General features: G+C 43.5%; 2 protein-coding genes across 8 annotated transcripts in view; one reads left to right on the top strand and one right to left on the bottom strand.

The window, feature by feature from the left end:
• ALG1L (ALG1 chitobiosyldiphosphodolichol beta-mannosyltransferase like) overlaps positions 1-18,622 on the top strand; it is a 57,574-nt gene that overhangs the window by 6,189 nt on the left and 32,763 nt on the right. The gene's annotated exons all lie outside the window — the stretch shown is intronic.
• On the bottom strand, positions 867-15,203 carry ROPN1B (rhophilin associated tail protein 1B). 7 transcript variants are annotated; one of them, XM_063807078.1, is made up of 8 exons: positions 14,932-15,172; positions 14,740-14,810; positions 14,192-14,322; positions 12,177-12,304; positions 8,671-8,788; positions 7,186-7,347; positions 1,876-2,051; positions 867-1,067 (listed from the first exon to the last, which is right to left on the bottom strand). In XM_063807078.1, exons 4-8 carry the CDS (start codon positions 12,290-12,292, stop codon positions 1,001-1,003), a joined length of 639 nt encoding a protein of 212 aa, XP_063663148.1. In that variant the 5' UTR covers positions 12,293-12,304; positions 14,192-14,322; positions 14,740-14,810; positions 14,932-15,172; the 3' UTR covers positions 867-1,000. The 7 variants fall into 7 exon arrangements, with proteins under 7 accessions (XP_063663148.1, XP_063663149.1, XP_063663147.1 ...); XM_063807079.1 differs by having other exon boundaries at positions 14,192-14,304; XM_063807077.1 differs by lacking the exon at positions 14,192-14,322 and having other exon boundaries at positions 14,932-15,201.

Below are 18,622 nucleotides of genomic sequence, written 5' to 3'. Positions count from 1 at the left end.
ATTTCTCCTCAATTGATGTAGAGAGACATATGCATGTAACATAACATGATTTTTGACCAAAAGCAACTTTTAAGAGGGGATAGTATTACAAATACAAGGGACTGACCCAGCGACCTTGGCACACCTGACATTAAGAACCATAATCACAGTCTGTTAATCTCATCTGTTTCCTTCGAGAAAGGAAAATCTTTAAGACCTTGTCAGAAGGTCTTAGGCTCATGTAGGGGATTTTCTCTAGTGGGTTCCATGACATCTGTATATGGTTTCAGAAAAATCCGTTGACATTGACACTTTCTGGCATACTGTTAGTTCTTCTCAAGGCCATTTGCATGAAAGTAATGTATGTTCATGGCTTTTCTTATGTTAGACTGTGAGCTCCTTGAAGGCAGAATTCAGATATTATTTGTATCTGCTCAGAAGCCAGCATAGTTCCTGGAATGTTGCCATGTTTAGCAAAAAACAAAACAAAACATTTGCTGTTTGTCTGAAATTCAAATTTAACTGGGTGTCTTGTATTTTTCCTGGCAACCCTATTCCTGGCACATAGCTAACCTCAATAAATATTGATGAGTGAGAGGATGAATGAATGACTAACACAGTACCAACAAATGGAGAAATAAACTGGTAAAAACTTCAATTGACCATATAAAAGACACTCATCTAAATTATGCCTAACAATCACAGAACAACACTGTGTCTGGTTAACATACTGCTTTTTAAAATCTGACAGTCTGGCTTTAATGGGAAATGCATTTTCTATCCATGCTTTGTCACCCACTTTTACTCAGTGTCCACGTGGGAAGAATACTAATCTCCTGGTAATGAAGGTGTTTTATTCCAACAATTTCACATCTTAATTCCGCACATTTCTGATCTCACATGTTTGTTTATTAGTGTGTACCAGTTGTACAAGAAAATTGATTTTGGGTGGTATATGGGTTTATCATTCTGAAGTACAATCACCTCTGTATCTTCCTTTAAAATTGCCAAAATTGTGCTGTTACTCCAGCCAAACCCTGGGGTTTTGGGTAAAGTCATTCACCGTGATTAAACCATCAGGACCAATTCTGTTTGGATAAAGGTATATCTGCAGTTAGTTCATTGACAGTTAATCTTAAGAAAGACATTATACAAACAACTCTCATTTCAAATTAATTCTGCTGTTGCTCCTTTTTCTCTTAACTTTGTTTTTCTGAGACAGGGTCTGGCTCTGTCGTCCAGGCTGGAGTAAGTGATGCAATCTCGGCTCACTGCAACCTCTGCCTCCTGGGCTCAAGCCATTCTCCCAATTAACTGATACAGACACACACCACCACGCCCAGCTAATTTTTGTATTTTTAGTAAAGATGGGGTTTCACCATATTGCCCAGGCTGGTCTTGAACTCCTGAGCTCAAGCCATTCACCCACCCTAGGATTACAGGTGTGAGCCGCCATGACCGGCCCTCTTTTCCTCCTAACTCTTGACTCGCTGCTCCTCCTCTCATCCTCCTCCTCCACTTCTGTTCCACTGGTCATAGCTAAGCATGAGTCAGAGTTACTGGAGGGGCTTATAAATACGCAGATTCCTGGGCTCCACCCCTAACAGTTTATGATTCCATAGGTCTAGGGTGTAGCCTGAGATTCTGCATTTCTAACATGTTCTCAGGTGCTGCTGCCGCTACTGCTAGCCTCAGTAGCACTCAAAGAATTATTGTCCTATATCATTCTTTTCCTTCCTCTTCTCCTTCCCTTTCCCCTTTTCTTTCAGATCGATATTTCATGTCCTCACTTTTCTGTTCCCAGAGCAGTATAATACAATAATCTCACTCTGTCTTGGCCCCATAGATTTGTTTTCCTGGTATTCTTTCACCTCCAATTGGTAAAAGTTAACTTACACTTCCTGTTCAATGTAGTTTAGCATCCTGCTGATGTGTGATGCAGAGATCTCCCCATCCACTTCGGCAATATATGTGTAGAGAAACTGGAAGGTGCTGAACGGGATCCGGGCTGACCCACCATTATGGTCACATGATAAGACCTCACACACTATCTTGAGAGTTTTGGTAATAGTCTATAAAAGTTACATAAAATGAGGAGAAAGTTACTCTTCCAGGCAATATTCCTGAGATCCATTTAGATACAAGAAAGAAAACAAAAATATTGCTCTTATAAAATGAAGTGGGAACAACTTAAGATTCTAGAAAGCTTGAAATTTTTACATTCAAATGTCACTAATTCATTCTAAAAAATATTGAGTATTGGGTACCTTTATTTTTCTTTCTTTGTTAGAAGACTACTCAAGGAATTAAATTTATAAATTCCTAAATACTTTATTTGTTACTTTAGTCTGAATAACCTCACTAAAGGAGGGAAGTTGATTTGCATTCTATATAATTAGAATTATTTCTTATTACCCTCCAATCTTATCTCTAAAGGGCTGAGATAAATGGTCTAGCCTATATAGTCCAGCAAGACACAGTAGAGGAGAAGAAGGTAAGAGAAGGATAATTTCCCCAGGAAAATAGAGTCCCAAGGAAGATACTGGAAAAAAGGTCTTGAACATCAAGATAAACCTTCCTCCAAAGCATCTGGGTCCATCTAAATAGAATCACCTAGTGCTTTATTTCATATTACATAATACTAACCCTTTTATTGCTGGGGAAATATTGGTTGAGAATGAGTGCCAGGAATTTTAATAGAAGGGTTACTACAGAAGCAAACCCTCCTTACAATGAAACTTGAACATTAAAGGAGCATGCTCAGAACTCATCTCATGTCTTTAAATAACCCACCCTTTGAATAAATGTTACAAGCAAAAGAGTTGTGAAATGAAGCTCAGCATACAGATCTTGGTGGTTTACTGAAACTGGTGATGTACGGATCATCCTGACACACTCTTCCAGGGATCAGTGAAAGATCAGTCCTGAGTGGTGACTTAGGGTGAGTGAAAAAGCAGCTGCTGTATCTTCCCACATGATTAGTAGAGGAGACTTGCCCCGCCTTAGCAGTTGATGTCTGCTGTTCTCCTCTCATCCTCTCCCAGAACAGAATGATTGCCTAGATGAGGCTTCTCTAACTGTGGTATGTGTTACCCAGGAGCATAAGTCTATGTCAGGAGGTACTGAGGATGTGAATAAACTCTTCCTTGAGTGATAGTTTTACTTGATGGCAAGTAATTTAAACATAATTTGTAATAATTATTAATTTTAATTGAGTTAATATTTAAAATTTGTTTCTTTACATTTAGTAAGCATTGTTATTTTATGAAACAGAATCTTCAATAAACCACACGATGTCAAAAAAAATTGAGTTTGAGGCAGGCCACCTTCCTTTCCTCTCCTCTGTCCCTGGGGGTCCTCTCATGGAAATCATTGTGAAACACTGCATCTTCTAGGCACTTCCACTTAATTCAGAGCGGGTGGGAGGGCAGGCATGGGGCTAACAAGTATATATGAGGCTATCTGGGAGGATGGTAAGTCATGCTTGTGAGTGGGAGAATGCTTTGGGGTAGATTTGCAAGCACACTCTGAACTTTATAATTTCCACCCACAGCTCACCCGTTTCTGTAAAAAACAAACAAACAAGCAAACAAAAACAACCCTCTGCACCCCTAATGCTTTGTTCTGTTGCCATCTCCCATGGGGTGGTGGTATGGGCTGAATTGTTCCCCCTAAAATTCATATGTCGAAGCCTTAACCCCAGAACTGGAGAATGCAATTGTATTTGAACATACGACCTTTAAAAAGATAAGTTAAAATGAAGTCAGTAGGGTGTCTTTATAAGAAGAGGAGTTAGGACATAGAGAGAGCCACCAGACATGTAGGCACAGAGGGACACAGTTTGAGAAGCTGGCCATTTTTAAGCCAAGGAGAAACGTCTCAGAAGAAAGCAATCCTGCTGACAGCTTGTTCCCAGAACTTCTGTCCTCCAGAACTGAGAGACAACAAATTTCTGTTGTTCAAGCCACCAAGTCATGGCAGCCCTTACAAACTAACATAGGGGCTTTCAACTCTAAACATCATCTTTTATTGATTATTCAAACAATAAACCTTCAAATTCTATTGCCTCGTAAGATTTTTAAATATTTTTAAAGATTTAATAAATGGATGAGTGGATAAATAACTGTACTAGAGCTATTTGGTAAACTGACATAAATCTAAAGGAAACAGATCTTCATTCTCTTGCACAATATTTTTTTGGGGATCCACTTCACAGAGGTAGTCTTTAAACATCTTGCGAGCTTCATTTCCAAAGTCAGAGGTGAAAGCCTTGAAATGTGAATAATTTGCTAAAAAAAAGTCATTCTTTCCAGTGAACATGATTATTTTCTACATACATGATCTCTTCCTTTTTTAATAATCAGTTCAGTGGAACAGGAGGTGGCATAGGCCAGTCCAGAGGAAGGAGTGCTGAAGGGAGGAGGAATACAGGTCTGCATGCCATCGCATTCTAAATGATGTGTATTAGACCCAGAGAGCTCAAGATGGAGTAAATGTACCTATTACCTACCAGAGTAAAAATTCCTGTTACTAGACTCTTCTACAAGGAACAAACTGGCTTTTCTAGATGACACAGAGATCCTGTCTTGCCGTTGAATTCGCAAAGAAAAGAGAAATTCTGGGCTTGCCTCTAAGCCCAGAATTAATATGAATTAACTAGGATGCAAGGTCTCCACCAGATGGTGACCCCTGACTTAGTCTCAGCTATAAAAAAATACCTTAGACTGGGTAATTTATAAACAACAGAAATTTATTGCTCACAATTTTGGAGTCTGGGAAGTCCAAGACCAAGGTGCCAGCAGATTTGCTCTCTGGTGAGGGCCTGTTCCTCATGAATGATGCCTTCTATGTGTCCTCACTTGGTGGAGGGGGCAACTTTTATAAGGGCACTAATCCCATTCATGAGGGCTCCACCCTCATGACCTAATCAACTCCCAGAGGCCCTACTTTTAAGGCCATCATCTTGGAAGTTGAGATTTCAATATATGAATTTTGGGAGGACACAAACATTCACAGTGTACCACTGACCAACCCCACATTTAAGATCCCAGAAACAGTCCAGCATGATAGAAATGAATATAAGGGTATTGATTACTGGATTCATAGGGCACCCCTTATTTACAGACTAGGCTAGCCTAGCCTAGCCTAGCCTACTCCAGGCTGACTTTACCTCTAGGGGTTCTTTGACATGGGGATGATGAGGAGCAAAGTCAGATATGTCAAGGCCTCTTAGAATTGGAGGAGCTCACTGTTATTCAGAGGTAGGCCTGAGGGTGTCTCAGAGGAAGCAGAGAAGTGGGGATAGAATCACAGGATGTCAGAGGTAGATGAATCTCATGGAACATTGAATCCCACCTCCTTGTTTTAGAAGGGAAGTAGAAAGACCAAATTCACCTCATGATTTCCCCTCTCTAGTTTGGGAGGCAGGTACATCAGAAGAAACTTAGCATCTACACGGTGGGCTAAGCAGAGGGAGGGTTGGAATTTGACTTTCCAAAGTCACTCTTTGTTACTCTGAGGTATGGGGATAAGGGAAGGGCTCAGACACATCACACACTGGTGAGGGGCTGTGAAGTAGACCACCAGAGCCAGGGAGCAGATAGCACACCCTGGCGGACTCAGAGAGGCCCTTGACACCATTGAGAACTGAAATGAGCCAGCTCGGGAGGCATCCTCAGACTTTCACCAATCTGGGAGAGATGAGACCAAAAACTTAAGCTGCAAGCAGCTAGCGACCAGACAGATAGGCATTACCATGGAGACCAGAGATGCCAGAGAAGACTGAGGGATGTGAGAAACGACTGCTCTGTGGTCCTCTTTCCATCTACATTCAACTGCCATCTTGGAGAAGAGAGCGTGGTGAGGAAAAACCTGAGATACTGGGAAATGTACCTTTAGGCTGTTTCAGTTACTGCATCAGACTAAAATTTCAGGATTGGATTGAATTTATTTATTTTCTTATTTGACCCTTTGTGGGTGGGGTAGACAAGATCAGAATTAACTGCAGATAAAATTTTAAAGGTACATTTTCCCCCAAAACATCTCCAAATGTGGTGTGAAAAAAATCTGTAAACCTATAAAAATTTAATAAAATGTGTTCATTTTTTTATCTTCCCGTTTGTGATTTTCACCAGTCCTGATTGACAACTCATAGGCCTCTGCTGCTTACTTTCCTTTCCTCCTCAGAGGATAGTGATTTATTCAGTAATAAATGCTGTAAAGGACAATGAAGAAAAAAAGCCACAAATGTCCTCTTGTTCACTTCTCTTTAAAGCAATGATAAACATTGTAGGGGAAGCTATAGGAAAAGTTGGACTACAATATTTCTGCTAAATTTTCTCAGAAACAAACCTGTCAAATATGCATTCCAAGCATATTTGAGAAGAACAAGATTATGTTTAGATATGCTGAATGATTCAGACTACCTTTTCATACCATTTGTTTTTGGCAGAGGCAATTATTTTCTCAATAATTTTCAAACTTTTATGTATCTCAGGGATTCTTTTTAAAAACCATGTTTTTGATTCATTTTATTTTAACAATGTTTAACAATGTAAGTCCACATATAAGATACCCAAGCTTTAAATATCTATACATATAAACTGATTTCAGCATCTTTGGCTTCAAAACAGTAAAATTGTTTTTCCAATATCAAACAAGTCAAATTTGGAAAAGGCATAAATCTGTATGAACATCCTGTATCCATGGAGATGTCATGACTAAATTCAGAAATAGCCTCATCTCTCTTTTTTTTTGCTTTCTTATGTCTGAGTTCTGCATCCAATTCTGTTTATTACATAGTTTTCTATAAGATTGTACCTCTTTTAAACAGTGTCTATTGATATATATTCTAGGTGTCTGGAAGTCTTTTTCTACAGTCGGCTCTTGGTTGTCTCTGGGAATATGAATGGAAGGAGCGGAGTGAAAATAAATCTGAGGGCAATATTCATAAATAATCCAAGAGCTACACTGTAGTCAACTCTCCCCAGAGCCTGACCACAGTGTTTCCCTCTCTCCTCCTCCCAACCCCTGCCACTGCCTGACGAGCACAGAAATGACCTTGCTTTAGAGAGGAGAAGGACAAGATGAGAAGAGGCATGTTTATCATCAGCCCTGCAGAATTGACTGCGTGTATAGATGCACTGCCCTTCCAGGCCCAGAGGGAGATTTCCCCTTCAGGAACAAAAAACAGTCAAGCTAACTTACAACTCCCAGAGCGCTGCAAGCAAGGGCTAAAAACTTCAGCCACTCAATCTCCTCCGTGAAGCGACCCACATTCATCACACTATTAAACAGATCTGTTGGGAGATTCACCACTTTCCACATCTGGGCCAGCTCCTCTGCACGGATGATCAGTCTGCCAGCAACCTGCAGGGCAGGGGACAGACACAACACAGAGGTTGTGGGAGAAGTTGAGACAAGGCCCTGAGAAACACCCTGTCCCCAGGCCAGGTCCACATCTCCCAGCACATGGCAAGGGGCGGGAGGGGGTGTTAGGAAGGTAAAGATGGCTCTGTGTGGCAGTTATCTTTGCAAATCCTAGTGAAGAGCATGCTGAAATATAATTTATTAATTGTCAAACTTTAGGTGTCAGAATTATGCAAAAGATATACATTTATATTACATTTTAATTTCTGGTGATGCTTTTATCTGCTATTGTATTCCTAAATTGTTTTATTCCTTATATGACAGATAGGAGAGCCTGAAAACAAAACCAAGGGGTAGAGGGCTTACCTGAGACCACTAATGAATGGTAAAATTAGAACAAGACATAGGTCTCTTTCTTCCAGATTGCACTCAGTTCTTAGCTCTAGACCTCAAGTGCATCCCTCATGCTTCCTCAGGAATGATATGGGGTATGTGGCTGACCCACGGGGATTTGGTCTGGATGCCTAATGTTGCTTGATCCCAGGTACTTTAGAGCTCTGTCATGTTCACTGCACAAGGTACTTGGTGGACAAAAGGAAGGAAGATGACTGGTTGTTGGCCACCAATGCAACAAGAGCACAGATGCCCGATGAAGTGCTCCAACACCTTTCCTGACCCTCTGATTCTAGTGAAATGCTAAGCCTCTGGGACCAAGGTGGTTAGCCAAGCCAGTCCTAAATCACCCCAAACCGCTCTGTCCTGGACCATAAAGCAGGGTATGGTGGTGCTCAACCATATGTCCTGGGAATTGGCCAAACCACAAACTTTCTCAAGCCGGACCCTCCTCATGCATTCATTCCCCAGGCAGCTCCCAGGATGATGTGGCTGTGAAGAGGCTCACAGCCTCTCCCTAAAAGCTAAAAGCAATGTCTGGACCTGGGATAACTGGGGAGCTAAAATATGCCCTTCCCCAAACTGTGACTGGCATCATATTATGGTCTTGATCAGTAAGGAGACACTGTCGAGTGACTGAGGACCTGCACTTTTCTGGAGAGACGAGATTAGCATTGCATTGAGCCCCTGTACATTCTGCCAGCTTCAAGGAAATCTGGGATGACCCCACCAATGACTCAGCCTACAGCCTATTTCAAAATTATTCCCATTTCCCCAAGGAAAGATTTACTTTCAGTCCACGGTTTAGTGTATTTTAGGGTGGTGCTAAGTGGTCAGCTGACTGGCAGGAGAACAGAGGGCTTTCGTCTGTACCCACCCAGCCTCAACACTGTCCCTACATTCTCCTCAATGCTGCAGCAGGGCCCTTACCTGAGAATGCAGGATCTTTAACAGCTCAGGTGTTAGCTCTGCCCAGTTACACAAAGCGACTCGCTCAGACCGCTCTCTCACCGGAGGCGTCTCTCCACGGGACAGGGCCTCAAAATAACTACAAGAAAAAAAGTCAGAGAGTAGGAGGATCCTATACACCAGTGGCCTCTGGCTGTTCTAGCAATCCTTCCCCCTTCTTCTAAGAGAAGGAGGTAGAGAAAGGAACCTTTGTAAAGTGGCTTCTATGTGTCATTGTGTTTAGTTCACTTACATATGGGAAAAGTCTGAATGTGTTACTCTCCACTTAGGGCACAGAGAATGCTTAGAGAATACAAAGCTTTGTTCTTCTCTAAGGATGAGGAAGAACCAAGAAAAGTTTGGGTATGCAATTCCCTGGAGCATATTGGGTTCAGGGTGTTTTTCCAGTCATCTCTGAATGTTTTATACACACAGATATATGTTACATATGTATATATAATCTTGGGAAGAGAAGTTGGAAGAGAACTAAAAAGTAATGTACGTAAGAAAGGGGAAGGCAGCACAGGAATGGTGGCTACGGCCTGTAATCTGGCGACTCCAGAGCCTGAGCCTGGAGGACCACTTGAGCCCAGGAGTTTGAGGCTGCAGCGAACTATAATTGTGCCACTACACTCCAGACTGGGTGACAGAGTAAGACCCCCATCTCTGAAGAAATGAAAAAGGAGGAAAGGGAAGAGATGGAAGCATCCTGGGGTGAATCAGGAAGGATTTCTGGCCGTAGGTAGTGAGGCTTGGGGCTTCAAGAGGGAAGGGAGAGAGGGTTGGCAGGGCACTGTGCAAGGCTCAGGAGAGAAGAGAAGCCAAAGAAGGTTTGAGACAATCTTAAGCTATATGGTGCCTGTGAAATAAAACTGTTTCTCCATCTTCCCTCAAAATTTTCAGTGAAATCTGCCTGCTCCTCAATGTTTTGTGGAGTGGACTTCGTTTGGGGGCATTGTGGAACAAGTACTGAGTTCTGTTTCAGGACTGGCATAAGATGAAAAGAGGCTGCCTGCAGCAGGGAATGGACATGAGCCGCTGACATGTGGGTCACCAGTGCAGCATGGCAGGGTCTGTCTCCATCAAAAGCCTGGTTATTGACGATCCATGAACCACAAATTTCTGTCCCGCCCTGCTTTTTTCCCTCCATTACTTCCTCCAGATCCAGGTAGTATGAAAATAATATAGAGGGAATTTTGTAAAAGTCCATTTCAGGGTCAAGCCATACAATGATGGGCTAACGATTGCCTGTCTCTGAGCCACATAGCAAGGCAGAGCGAAAGCTACATGGACTAAAGGAGTAACTGCCGGTCACCCCTTGGAGGTCATCAGCAGGAAGGGCACCTTTAACAATGTGCATGAGAAATCTCTGCACACAGATCAGTGTTGGGGTGGGCGGGGTGTGGGTGCACTGTGACAACAGGAGCAGGGTGTGGCCTCAGGCTTTATAACCAAACTTCCAGACTTGGGTGGTATAAATGGGAGGGACAGAGACACACAGCACCTCATTCCACAGAAGTGCTGCCCAGGTAGAGTAACACTCATCACCAACATCTCTGGACTTCTTGTGGAATTGGCTAGACAACATGGAAGCAAAGCTGTAATCATGGATTTCATTCTTTGGGTTATTGAGCTTCATTTGCAAGTGATCAGGTCCATGGTTATATACATATATTGCAAATTTGAGTTGTAACACATGCCTACCAGAGGACAAATAAGTATATGTCCTGCCAATACCTGGTAAGAGGTTTCTTCGTTGACAACACATATGTAGGGAAATTCTTACTTGCAATGGATTAAATACGTATTTTGTCTTTGAAATACTTTGTAGAGTTTTATTCTCTAAAATGCTACAGGTTTTAAGTAAGTCACATACAACCATCTGAGAGGTGTTTTTCATGTGAGGATAGAATGGAGGGTGCTCTTAGGTCATGCCCTCCTTTTTCATTGTGGTTAAACTACAAACTAAGTTTTCATGGATGTCTAAAAAAATCATAGCATGTGATAGAATATGAGAGCAAGCAGTCTACAATAGTGGAATGCCTCTTCCATAAATGTCAGGGACAATACTAAGCAATGTCATTTTGCTTACTATAAAACGGCAGCACAAGAACAATCAAATGGGTTTGAAACTAACGTGTAAGATAAAGTCTATCTGACTATGCCAAAATAAATTAGTCTTCTGAAGCTAAAGTTCAATCTTAGAGGCAATATATAAAATTTAGAATGGAAAACTAAACAGGGCTTATTACTAGGCAAAGCAACCCCCATTTATGTTTCTTTTTATGAGCACCACTGGCCTATTTTCCTTCCAATTGTAAAAGCTGCATCCTAATCCAGTCCAGGAGCACAGCACTGGCCCAGAGACTCCGAAAGGCCCCTCTTAGATGCCATTTTGTGTCTTCTCAAAGGTGTCCACACTCTCCCCACCATCTGCGCAGGACACCCACTCACAACCTCAGCCTGAGGACATCTTCCCTTCCCCAACTCACTGGCTTTCTCTCAACGGCCTCTCTCACTCTCACTTTCCCACTGAAACCCTCCTAAGCAGGGAATCATCAAACAGTAAAAATAGTCTGAAAATGGTCCGTGAGGTCTAGTTATCTTCCAACTCCTGTCTCAAGTCCTGGTTCCCCAGTTTTAAGCAGGCAAGTTTGTCCAAGGAGCAATTTCATAGCTGAGAGGTTTTCTGTGCAAAGCTACTTCAATCCAGGCCCGCAGCGATTGTTGTGTAAGCTCCATCTACTGAGCAGCCTCTGGAGGTCTCTCCTGAAAGAAGGCACCCGTGTTTGAGGCACACTGTTTTCAGCCATGCCTGAGGACTCCATCACTCTGCTTGGCCTTTCCCCAGAATGCAGTGTGTACTGTGAGGACATCATTATGTTGGCAGAACAAATCAGTTCAGAGAAACACCAAAGAAAATAACAATAATTTCCTCAAAGATACAAAGCCTCTTTGGTTGGGTCCAAGTATGAGTTTTAACAGCAGGGGAGGAAGTGTCTTCTTAAAGGGGTGAACAAGCTGGACTGTTCCCACCCCATCCACCCAGGGCTGTCGCTTCCCTCCCCCGGCTGCACTGCTGCCATCTAGTGGTGAGACAGGAGAACGAAGAAAGGCAGATTAAGCTGCGGAGATTCCCAGCCCCTCTTTCCACCGAGAGTGGGAAAAGGCGTGCAGGGAGGAGGTGGGTGTGCATACGCTGGTGTGACGCGGTCATCTAACTTGCTGCTTGCCCCAGGACACGGCCTATTGACCTGGCGTCCTACTGCTCAATCTGGCTCGCTTAGGGGAGGCATCCCATCCTTGCCCAGCTAGATGTAGTATTTATGTGTGGATTTTAAAGCATCAAAGCAATGCAAGAGCTAAAACAAAGACGATGCCAGTTAGTCCCGACCCCCTGGCTGCAGCCATGACAACCTCCGCGGTTTTCCAGGACCCTCTCTTCCCGCCCGTCCTCCAAGAGATGAAGGCGAGAAAGGAGCACATACTCGGCCCCCCACTGGATGAGGTCCTGCGGCTGCGCCCGAATGGCGGCTTTGGCAAACTCCTTCAGCATTTTCGGCAGCTCCGGCGGGATGCATGTTGGCTTATCTGTCTGAGCCATTGATTGGTTGACCTATTCTCAGGAGAAAAAATACATAAGATGAAAACTTGGACTCATAAGATGAGAGCAATCCTGGACAGGAGGTCACCCAGCCTCTGTTTGACACTCAATTTTGGGGACTCCGCAAGACAAATGCATTCTATTGTTACACAACGGCAAGGTTAGAAAGCCGTCTGCTAACCCCTACTTTTTGTTGTAAATAGTTATATCCTTTACGTAAAAATTGCACAGTCCTTGTTTATTTAAAAAGTGGAAGTCAACAAAAAATTCCCTAATGGTATCACCCTAAAATACTGGATGTCTCCTTCCAGAATTTTTCAGTATAAATATATATGTTTGTAAAACAAAAAAATAAGATGATGCAAAACAGCTTATTTACTCAAAAGTATATCATGAATATCTTTGCATGTCATCCAGCTCTTATTAGCTAGGTAAGAATTGTAGCAAAATTTACTCTGAACCCTCTATGAATTAACATTAGGTTATTTCCATATAAAAATAGTCATTAAACAGCCATTTGATGAGCGTCTCTGTTTATAGCTGCATGTTTTTTCAACTCTAATTGTCAGGCGGAAAACTCGTACATTTTCTCTCAAAAAGTTCCAGGACAAATTGAAACAAAACATGAACATCCATAAAATATATACAGTTCCATCCACAAATAAACAACAGATCAAAAGATTTTTTTCTGCTTTTAGTAGAGAAAGGGACAGACTAGATACGCTAAAAAGCTGTCCCTCTTCAAAACACCTAGAGGCCAGACAAATCTCAGTACAAGCCTTTCACATTGCCTTGCTGGGCTTGCAGTGAGGTGAGAGAAATCTTCCAGTGGCCAGTGAGGTGAGGAAAGTGGAACCCGCAGTGCTGGGCAAATGAAGAAACTAGGGCTCACCTGGGCACATGTAGATGGCAGGAACTTGCAGCTTTGAGATAAATGGCCAGGCAGGGTGGGTAGAGACCAAGGATTGGGCTCACAAAAGGCAAATGTCTGCACTAAAGGACTCCCCTTCTGACCTAAACTTGAGACCCGCCCAGGGACTACACCCTCAGTGAGAAAAGGTGTGGCTGAAAATATCTGCCTACAGGCAGGGGTAAGCAACAAAGAAACCTGTCTCCATTGCTGCTTCTAGTCAGGAGAGAAACAGTCCCCCAGGAGTTTGTAGCCACAGACTAGTTCTAAGTTTTCAATTTATACCAACACCAGCATGGCTCAGAAATCCCAAGACAAGAAACTAAAGTGGTCTTAGGTTGGTGGGACTTCATGACCTTTTATTTATGTTCTTTTATTTGGAGGAAAAGGATGATAAAATAATGATTAATTTTAGACTTTGCAAAGTATAAGAAAAGTTTTAACAGTAACATAACCACTAAATCTGTACAGAGGAAAAAAGGATTTTTTTAAAATTTTTTTAGTATTTATTGATCATTCTTGGGTGTTTCTCGGAGAGGGGGAAAAATGAATTTTTTAAAAACACAAAAAAGCAAACAAAACATGCCTCCCGATGTGAAATGGCAGCCCAACATATACCTGCCAAGTGCTGAAGAATGTACGTCTTAAAATAGACTGTATAGTCTTGTTTCAGGGATTTCTCACTTGTTTTTATTGATATAGGCTAAACAGGGCTTCCGTTTCATAAATGAAAGTCTCCATTACATGAATGAAAGGCTCCAGGGCAGAATCTCAGAGGGTTTCTACGAGCGGCTTGGAACCAAGCACAGACAACTGCACATCCCTGTTTGGGTTTGGAATTGGAGGTGGTGGGTTTGGGATGTGGTTACCCTTGTTTGGAATGCATTCTCCTCCTCTTAACAGGTTGATCCTTCATTTGGAGGTCTGCTCAGCCTTCCCTGATTACCCTGTCAGTTCCATTGTACATACCCTTTCAGAGCATCACTTACCTATGGTTGGTGTGATTCTTTGAGTAACATGTGTCTCCCCCAGGAAACTCCACAGCAGGACTGGTCAGTTTTTGCTCACCACACCATCCCAATGCCTAGCCCAGTGCCTGGAACTTAGTGTTCAATAGATACTAGTAAAAATGAACGCGCGATAGCAGTCTATGAAGTGCTAGCTATAAAATGAACGCGTGTTAGCAGTCTATGAAGTGCTAGGTATAAAATAATGCGTGATAGGAGTCTATGAAGTGCTAGGTATAAAATAATGTGTGATAGGAGTCTATGAAGTGCTAGGTATAAAATAATGCCTGATAGGAGTCTATGAAGTGCTAGGTATAAAATAATGTGTGATAGGAGTCTATGAAGTGCTAGGTATGCCCATTGGTCCACATGACAATTCACCCAGAGGTATTTTTATATCTCTGTCGCTGATGAAAAAGCAGAGGTGTGGCTCCTCGGTGGAGGGCTCTGATTCCAAACTCTTGAGTCTCCCACCCACTGTCCTCCGGGTAAGAAACCGTGTAATAGTATTCTGGGTACAAAATACGCACACAAATTGGCCAGAAAGCCATAATCCCCCACAGTCACATTCTCTTGAAGATCTCCTTGCCTTCCCCTTGCCCTGTGAACAAGGAGAGGCTCAGAATCCAGGGGGCGTCCGGCAGGGCTCCTCCCTCAGACCAGCGCAGCCCTCGGGGCGCTCAGAGCCCTGCCCTCCCTCCACTTCCCCTCGGGGTGGCTACCTCAGGCTTGCTCCCAAACCGGCTGTCTGGCTTCAGGCGACACCTGGCGCCTGGCCTCAGGCGAGAGGTGTGGGGAGAGACCGAGTGCCTCCCACCCTTCTTCTCAAGAACGAGAGCAGTAGAACCTCGGCGGGGAGGGCAGCAGCGGCCGGGGGTGACAGCAGCGGCGGGGCACGACCGCCGTTAGCGTTAGACGTTAGCGCTCCGCCTTCGCCTGGCAAACCCTGCGCGGGCTCCGCCGCCAGGTCACCAGGGGTAGGGCCGGGCGCGACGTCACAGAGCCGCCCCGCCTCTCCTGCAGCGGCGGGTTCCCAGGGTCCTGCTAGGGCGCTGCTGGGGGAAGCTGAAAGCTGTTTTGGGCTTTGCTGGTGGTGGAAGGACCAGACGGCCTGGAGGGTTAAGGACTGGGCTGGGGACGTTAGGAAACCCGGGCTGGGGGCGTTGGGGGTGGGGCGGAATGTGTAGCCATGGACGGTGCGCTTTTGTAGGTGAGAGGGCAGAAGTGGAGCTTGCTCTTTGGGCTTGTGGAAAGTGGACAGGTGAGAAGTCCTCGGGAATCATAGTAACAACACTTCTTACAATGCGTTTTTGGTGCCAGGAATTGTTCTAAGTGCATTACACACATGAACTCATTTCATCCTTACTGTCACCCCATGAGGCAAGTACTATTATTATCCCCATTTTTACAGATGAGGGAACTGAGCACAGAGAGGTTAAACTTGTCCAAGATGACAGTCAGCAAGTGACAGAGTCAGGATCAGAATCTGGGTTGCGTGGTCCCAGATTCCTCACTCTTGACCTTATAATGCTAAGAAAGGGGGATGGAGTGGATAGGAACAGAGCCTGAGATGCCTGGGGACAACAGGGAAAGATAGAAAATATTTATAAGGTAGAATGTGGTCACTGTGCCAGGGCACTTTTACAAACATGATGACATCAAAGTTTCACAGTAAACTCTGAAGGTAGATATTACCTTCGTTTTAGAAAACAGGCTCAAGGCTTCGAGTAATTTTGCCTGTGATCAAACAGCTGGCAGTAGGGCCCAGGGCCCTACTTGTCTCCGGGTCTTCTGATTTCAAGACTGTTGTTTTTGTTTTGTTTTGTTTTGCTTTGCTTTGCTTTGAGACAGAGTCTCACTCTGTTGCCCAGGTTGGAATGCAATGGGGTAATCATGACTTACTGCAGCCTCAATCTCCTAGGTCTAAGCAATCCTCCCACCTCAGCCTCCCAAGTAGCTGAGACTACAGGTGTGTGCCACCACACCAGGCTAATTTTTATATTTTTATAAACAGGGTTTTGCCATGTTGCCCAGGCTGGTCTTGAACCCCTGGGCTCAAGTGATCCACCCCCCCTTGGTCACCCAAAGCACTGGGATTACAGGTGTGAGCCACCGCACCTGGCCTCAAGACTGTTCTTTTTAAGCACCCAAAGAGGCAAGAAAAGCCCCATCTTTCTCCGCTACACCCCGTGTCACTTCACACCCATTTGAAAGCTGCTCATTGCATCATGTAATCCTTCAGTCCATTTATACTACAGTGTGTATTAGTCTAAATCAATTAATTCACCCAGGGTCTTCAGAGCTTTCTCTGGTTGTGAGATGAAATCCTTTGTCTCTCCCTAAAGCAATTTTAAGCATTAGTGAACAAGTGGGGGCACTAGATTTTTGGCTTATGCATGCAGAAAGCTTTTCACAGCCTGTTGTCATCCATTTGTAAAGAGGCCACTCTGCTGGCATTTGTCAAAATCCTGCAGGTCCTTGCACACCTGGAGAATCCTGGATGGCCTGGGGATGGCCACTGCCCACAGGGCAAGATTTGGGGATGAAAGAAACCTAGTCACTAGCTATCACCTACCTTTCTGAGGCCTCTGTGGAGGGGCTACCAGGTGTTGGTACAGGCACCTGACCAACAGAGTGTGCCTTAGGTTGGGAGGGGGAGGCTGGAGGCTTGAGGGCTGCAGGTGCATCTTCCAGGATAACAAGAATGCTCTGGCCACTGGGGTCTGTTGTGTTGTATGCACATGAGATGAAGGTGTGCCAATCTCTTCCTGCTTTCATGCAGAGTAAATAATACTGACAGGAATGAATAATAATGATCTTTGTGCAGAAGAGGTTTTTCAGACAAAGCACTAACAGCTGGAGATGGAAGATGAAATAAAATAGAATTTTAGAGTAGCAGGTTAAACACAAGGGAGGAATTTCATAGCACTGTCTGACTGAGGTGGTTTGATGTCTGTCTGTAGGAGGCTAGGTTGAGAGGCATAGGTTAGATTATCCTTGATCTATCAGTCAATAAATAACAGGATACAATAAATAACAGGATACAGTCAAGAGAATTTAATTTTACAGGGAAATGATAATAACACAATTCAGGAAAGTTGCTTTCTTCTAAAACAGAGGTAAGAGTAGAGAGGGAGGAGCACATAGATGTTACTGGTAGTGGTCCAGCTCTTGGGGTGGATGGTGGGTTCATGGGTGTTTATTATGTTTCAGTAAAAAAATCTGTCTTAAATATTATAATAAAATCTTTTATTACATAAAATCTTTTATCAAGTAGGTTACATTGTTTTCTGCTATTTTCTTGTACAAATGAATATCCTTTCTTATCATTTCTCTTGTTCTACTAGATAATTCCCATCAATATACAAACATGCTCTAATTTCTCCCATCATTTTCCTCTTCAGCTTTCACCCATTTCTCTGCTTCCCTTTATTGCCAAGTTCTTTAAAGAGTTGCTCATACCTGCCACCGCTAATTTCTCTCTTCCAAATCTCTTTTTAATCTACTTGAACCAGGCTTTCATCCCCATCACTCCACCGAAATGACTTGTGTCAATGTCCCCAGTGACATGCTGTTAAATCCAACATCATCTCTCAGCCTCGGCTCAACCTATCAGCAGCATTTGATCCTGTTAATCACTTTCACATGATTGAAACACTTTCTTTCCTTGTATTCCAGGACATCACACTCTTGGTTTTTCTCCTTTCTCATTGGCTGTTCTTTTGCTTGTTCTTCCTCCTTCCCTGACACTTTAATCTTGGAGTGCCCCAGGATTTACACTTGGACTTCTCTATCTACATGCACTCTCTTTTTTATCTCATTCAGTTTCATGTTTTGGATACTACATCTATGTCTTCAGCCCTAATCCTTCCCTAAACACCACAGTAGAACATCCAACTGTTTACTCTGCACCACTGGATGTCTAATAGGCTTCTCAGACTTAATACACCTCAACTGCACTGCAAGATTCCTCTCCAAACCAGCTTCTCCAGTCTTCCTCATAGCAAAATATAGCAACTGTAAATTCTAGTTGCCCAGGCTAAAAACCTTGGCATTATCCGTGGCTGCTTTTTCTCTCACACCTTAAATCCAATCAGAGCAAATGCTATTGGCTGTATCTCCATAAGTCATTCAGCATTGGAGCACTTCTCTCCACTTCCATCACCTTGGTCCAAGCAAACCTCATCTCTCACCCGGACCACTACAATGGCTTCCTAACCTGTCTCCCTGTTTCCGCCCTTCCCTTCCGATGGTCTGCTGTCATCACAGGTGCCCAATCAAATTACTGAAAACCTAAGACTGATCATGTCATTCCTCTGTTTAGAACTCTCAGTGGCTGCCACATTATGCAAGTAAAAGTCAAAGTAACCCACAGGCCCTTAAACTCTCTGAACCCATCATTTCCTCTTTTCT

The sequence above is a fragment of the Pan troglodytes genome, chromosome 2 (genome assembly GCF_028858775.2).
Source record: "Pan troglodytes isolate AG18354 chromosome 2, NHGRI_mPanTro3-v2.0_pri, whole genome shotgun sequence".
NCBI lineage: Eukaryota > Metazoa > Chordata > Mammalia > Primates > Hominidae > Pan > Pan troglodytes.
Note: the sequence above shows the minus strand (reverse complement) of the source record. Positions and strands in the feature narration are given on the sequence as shown.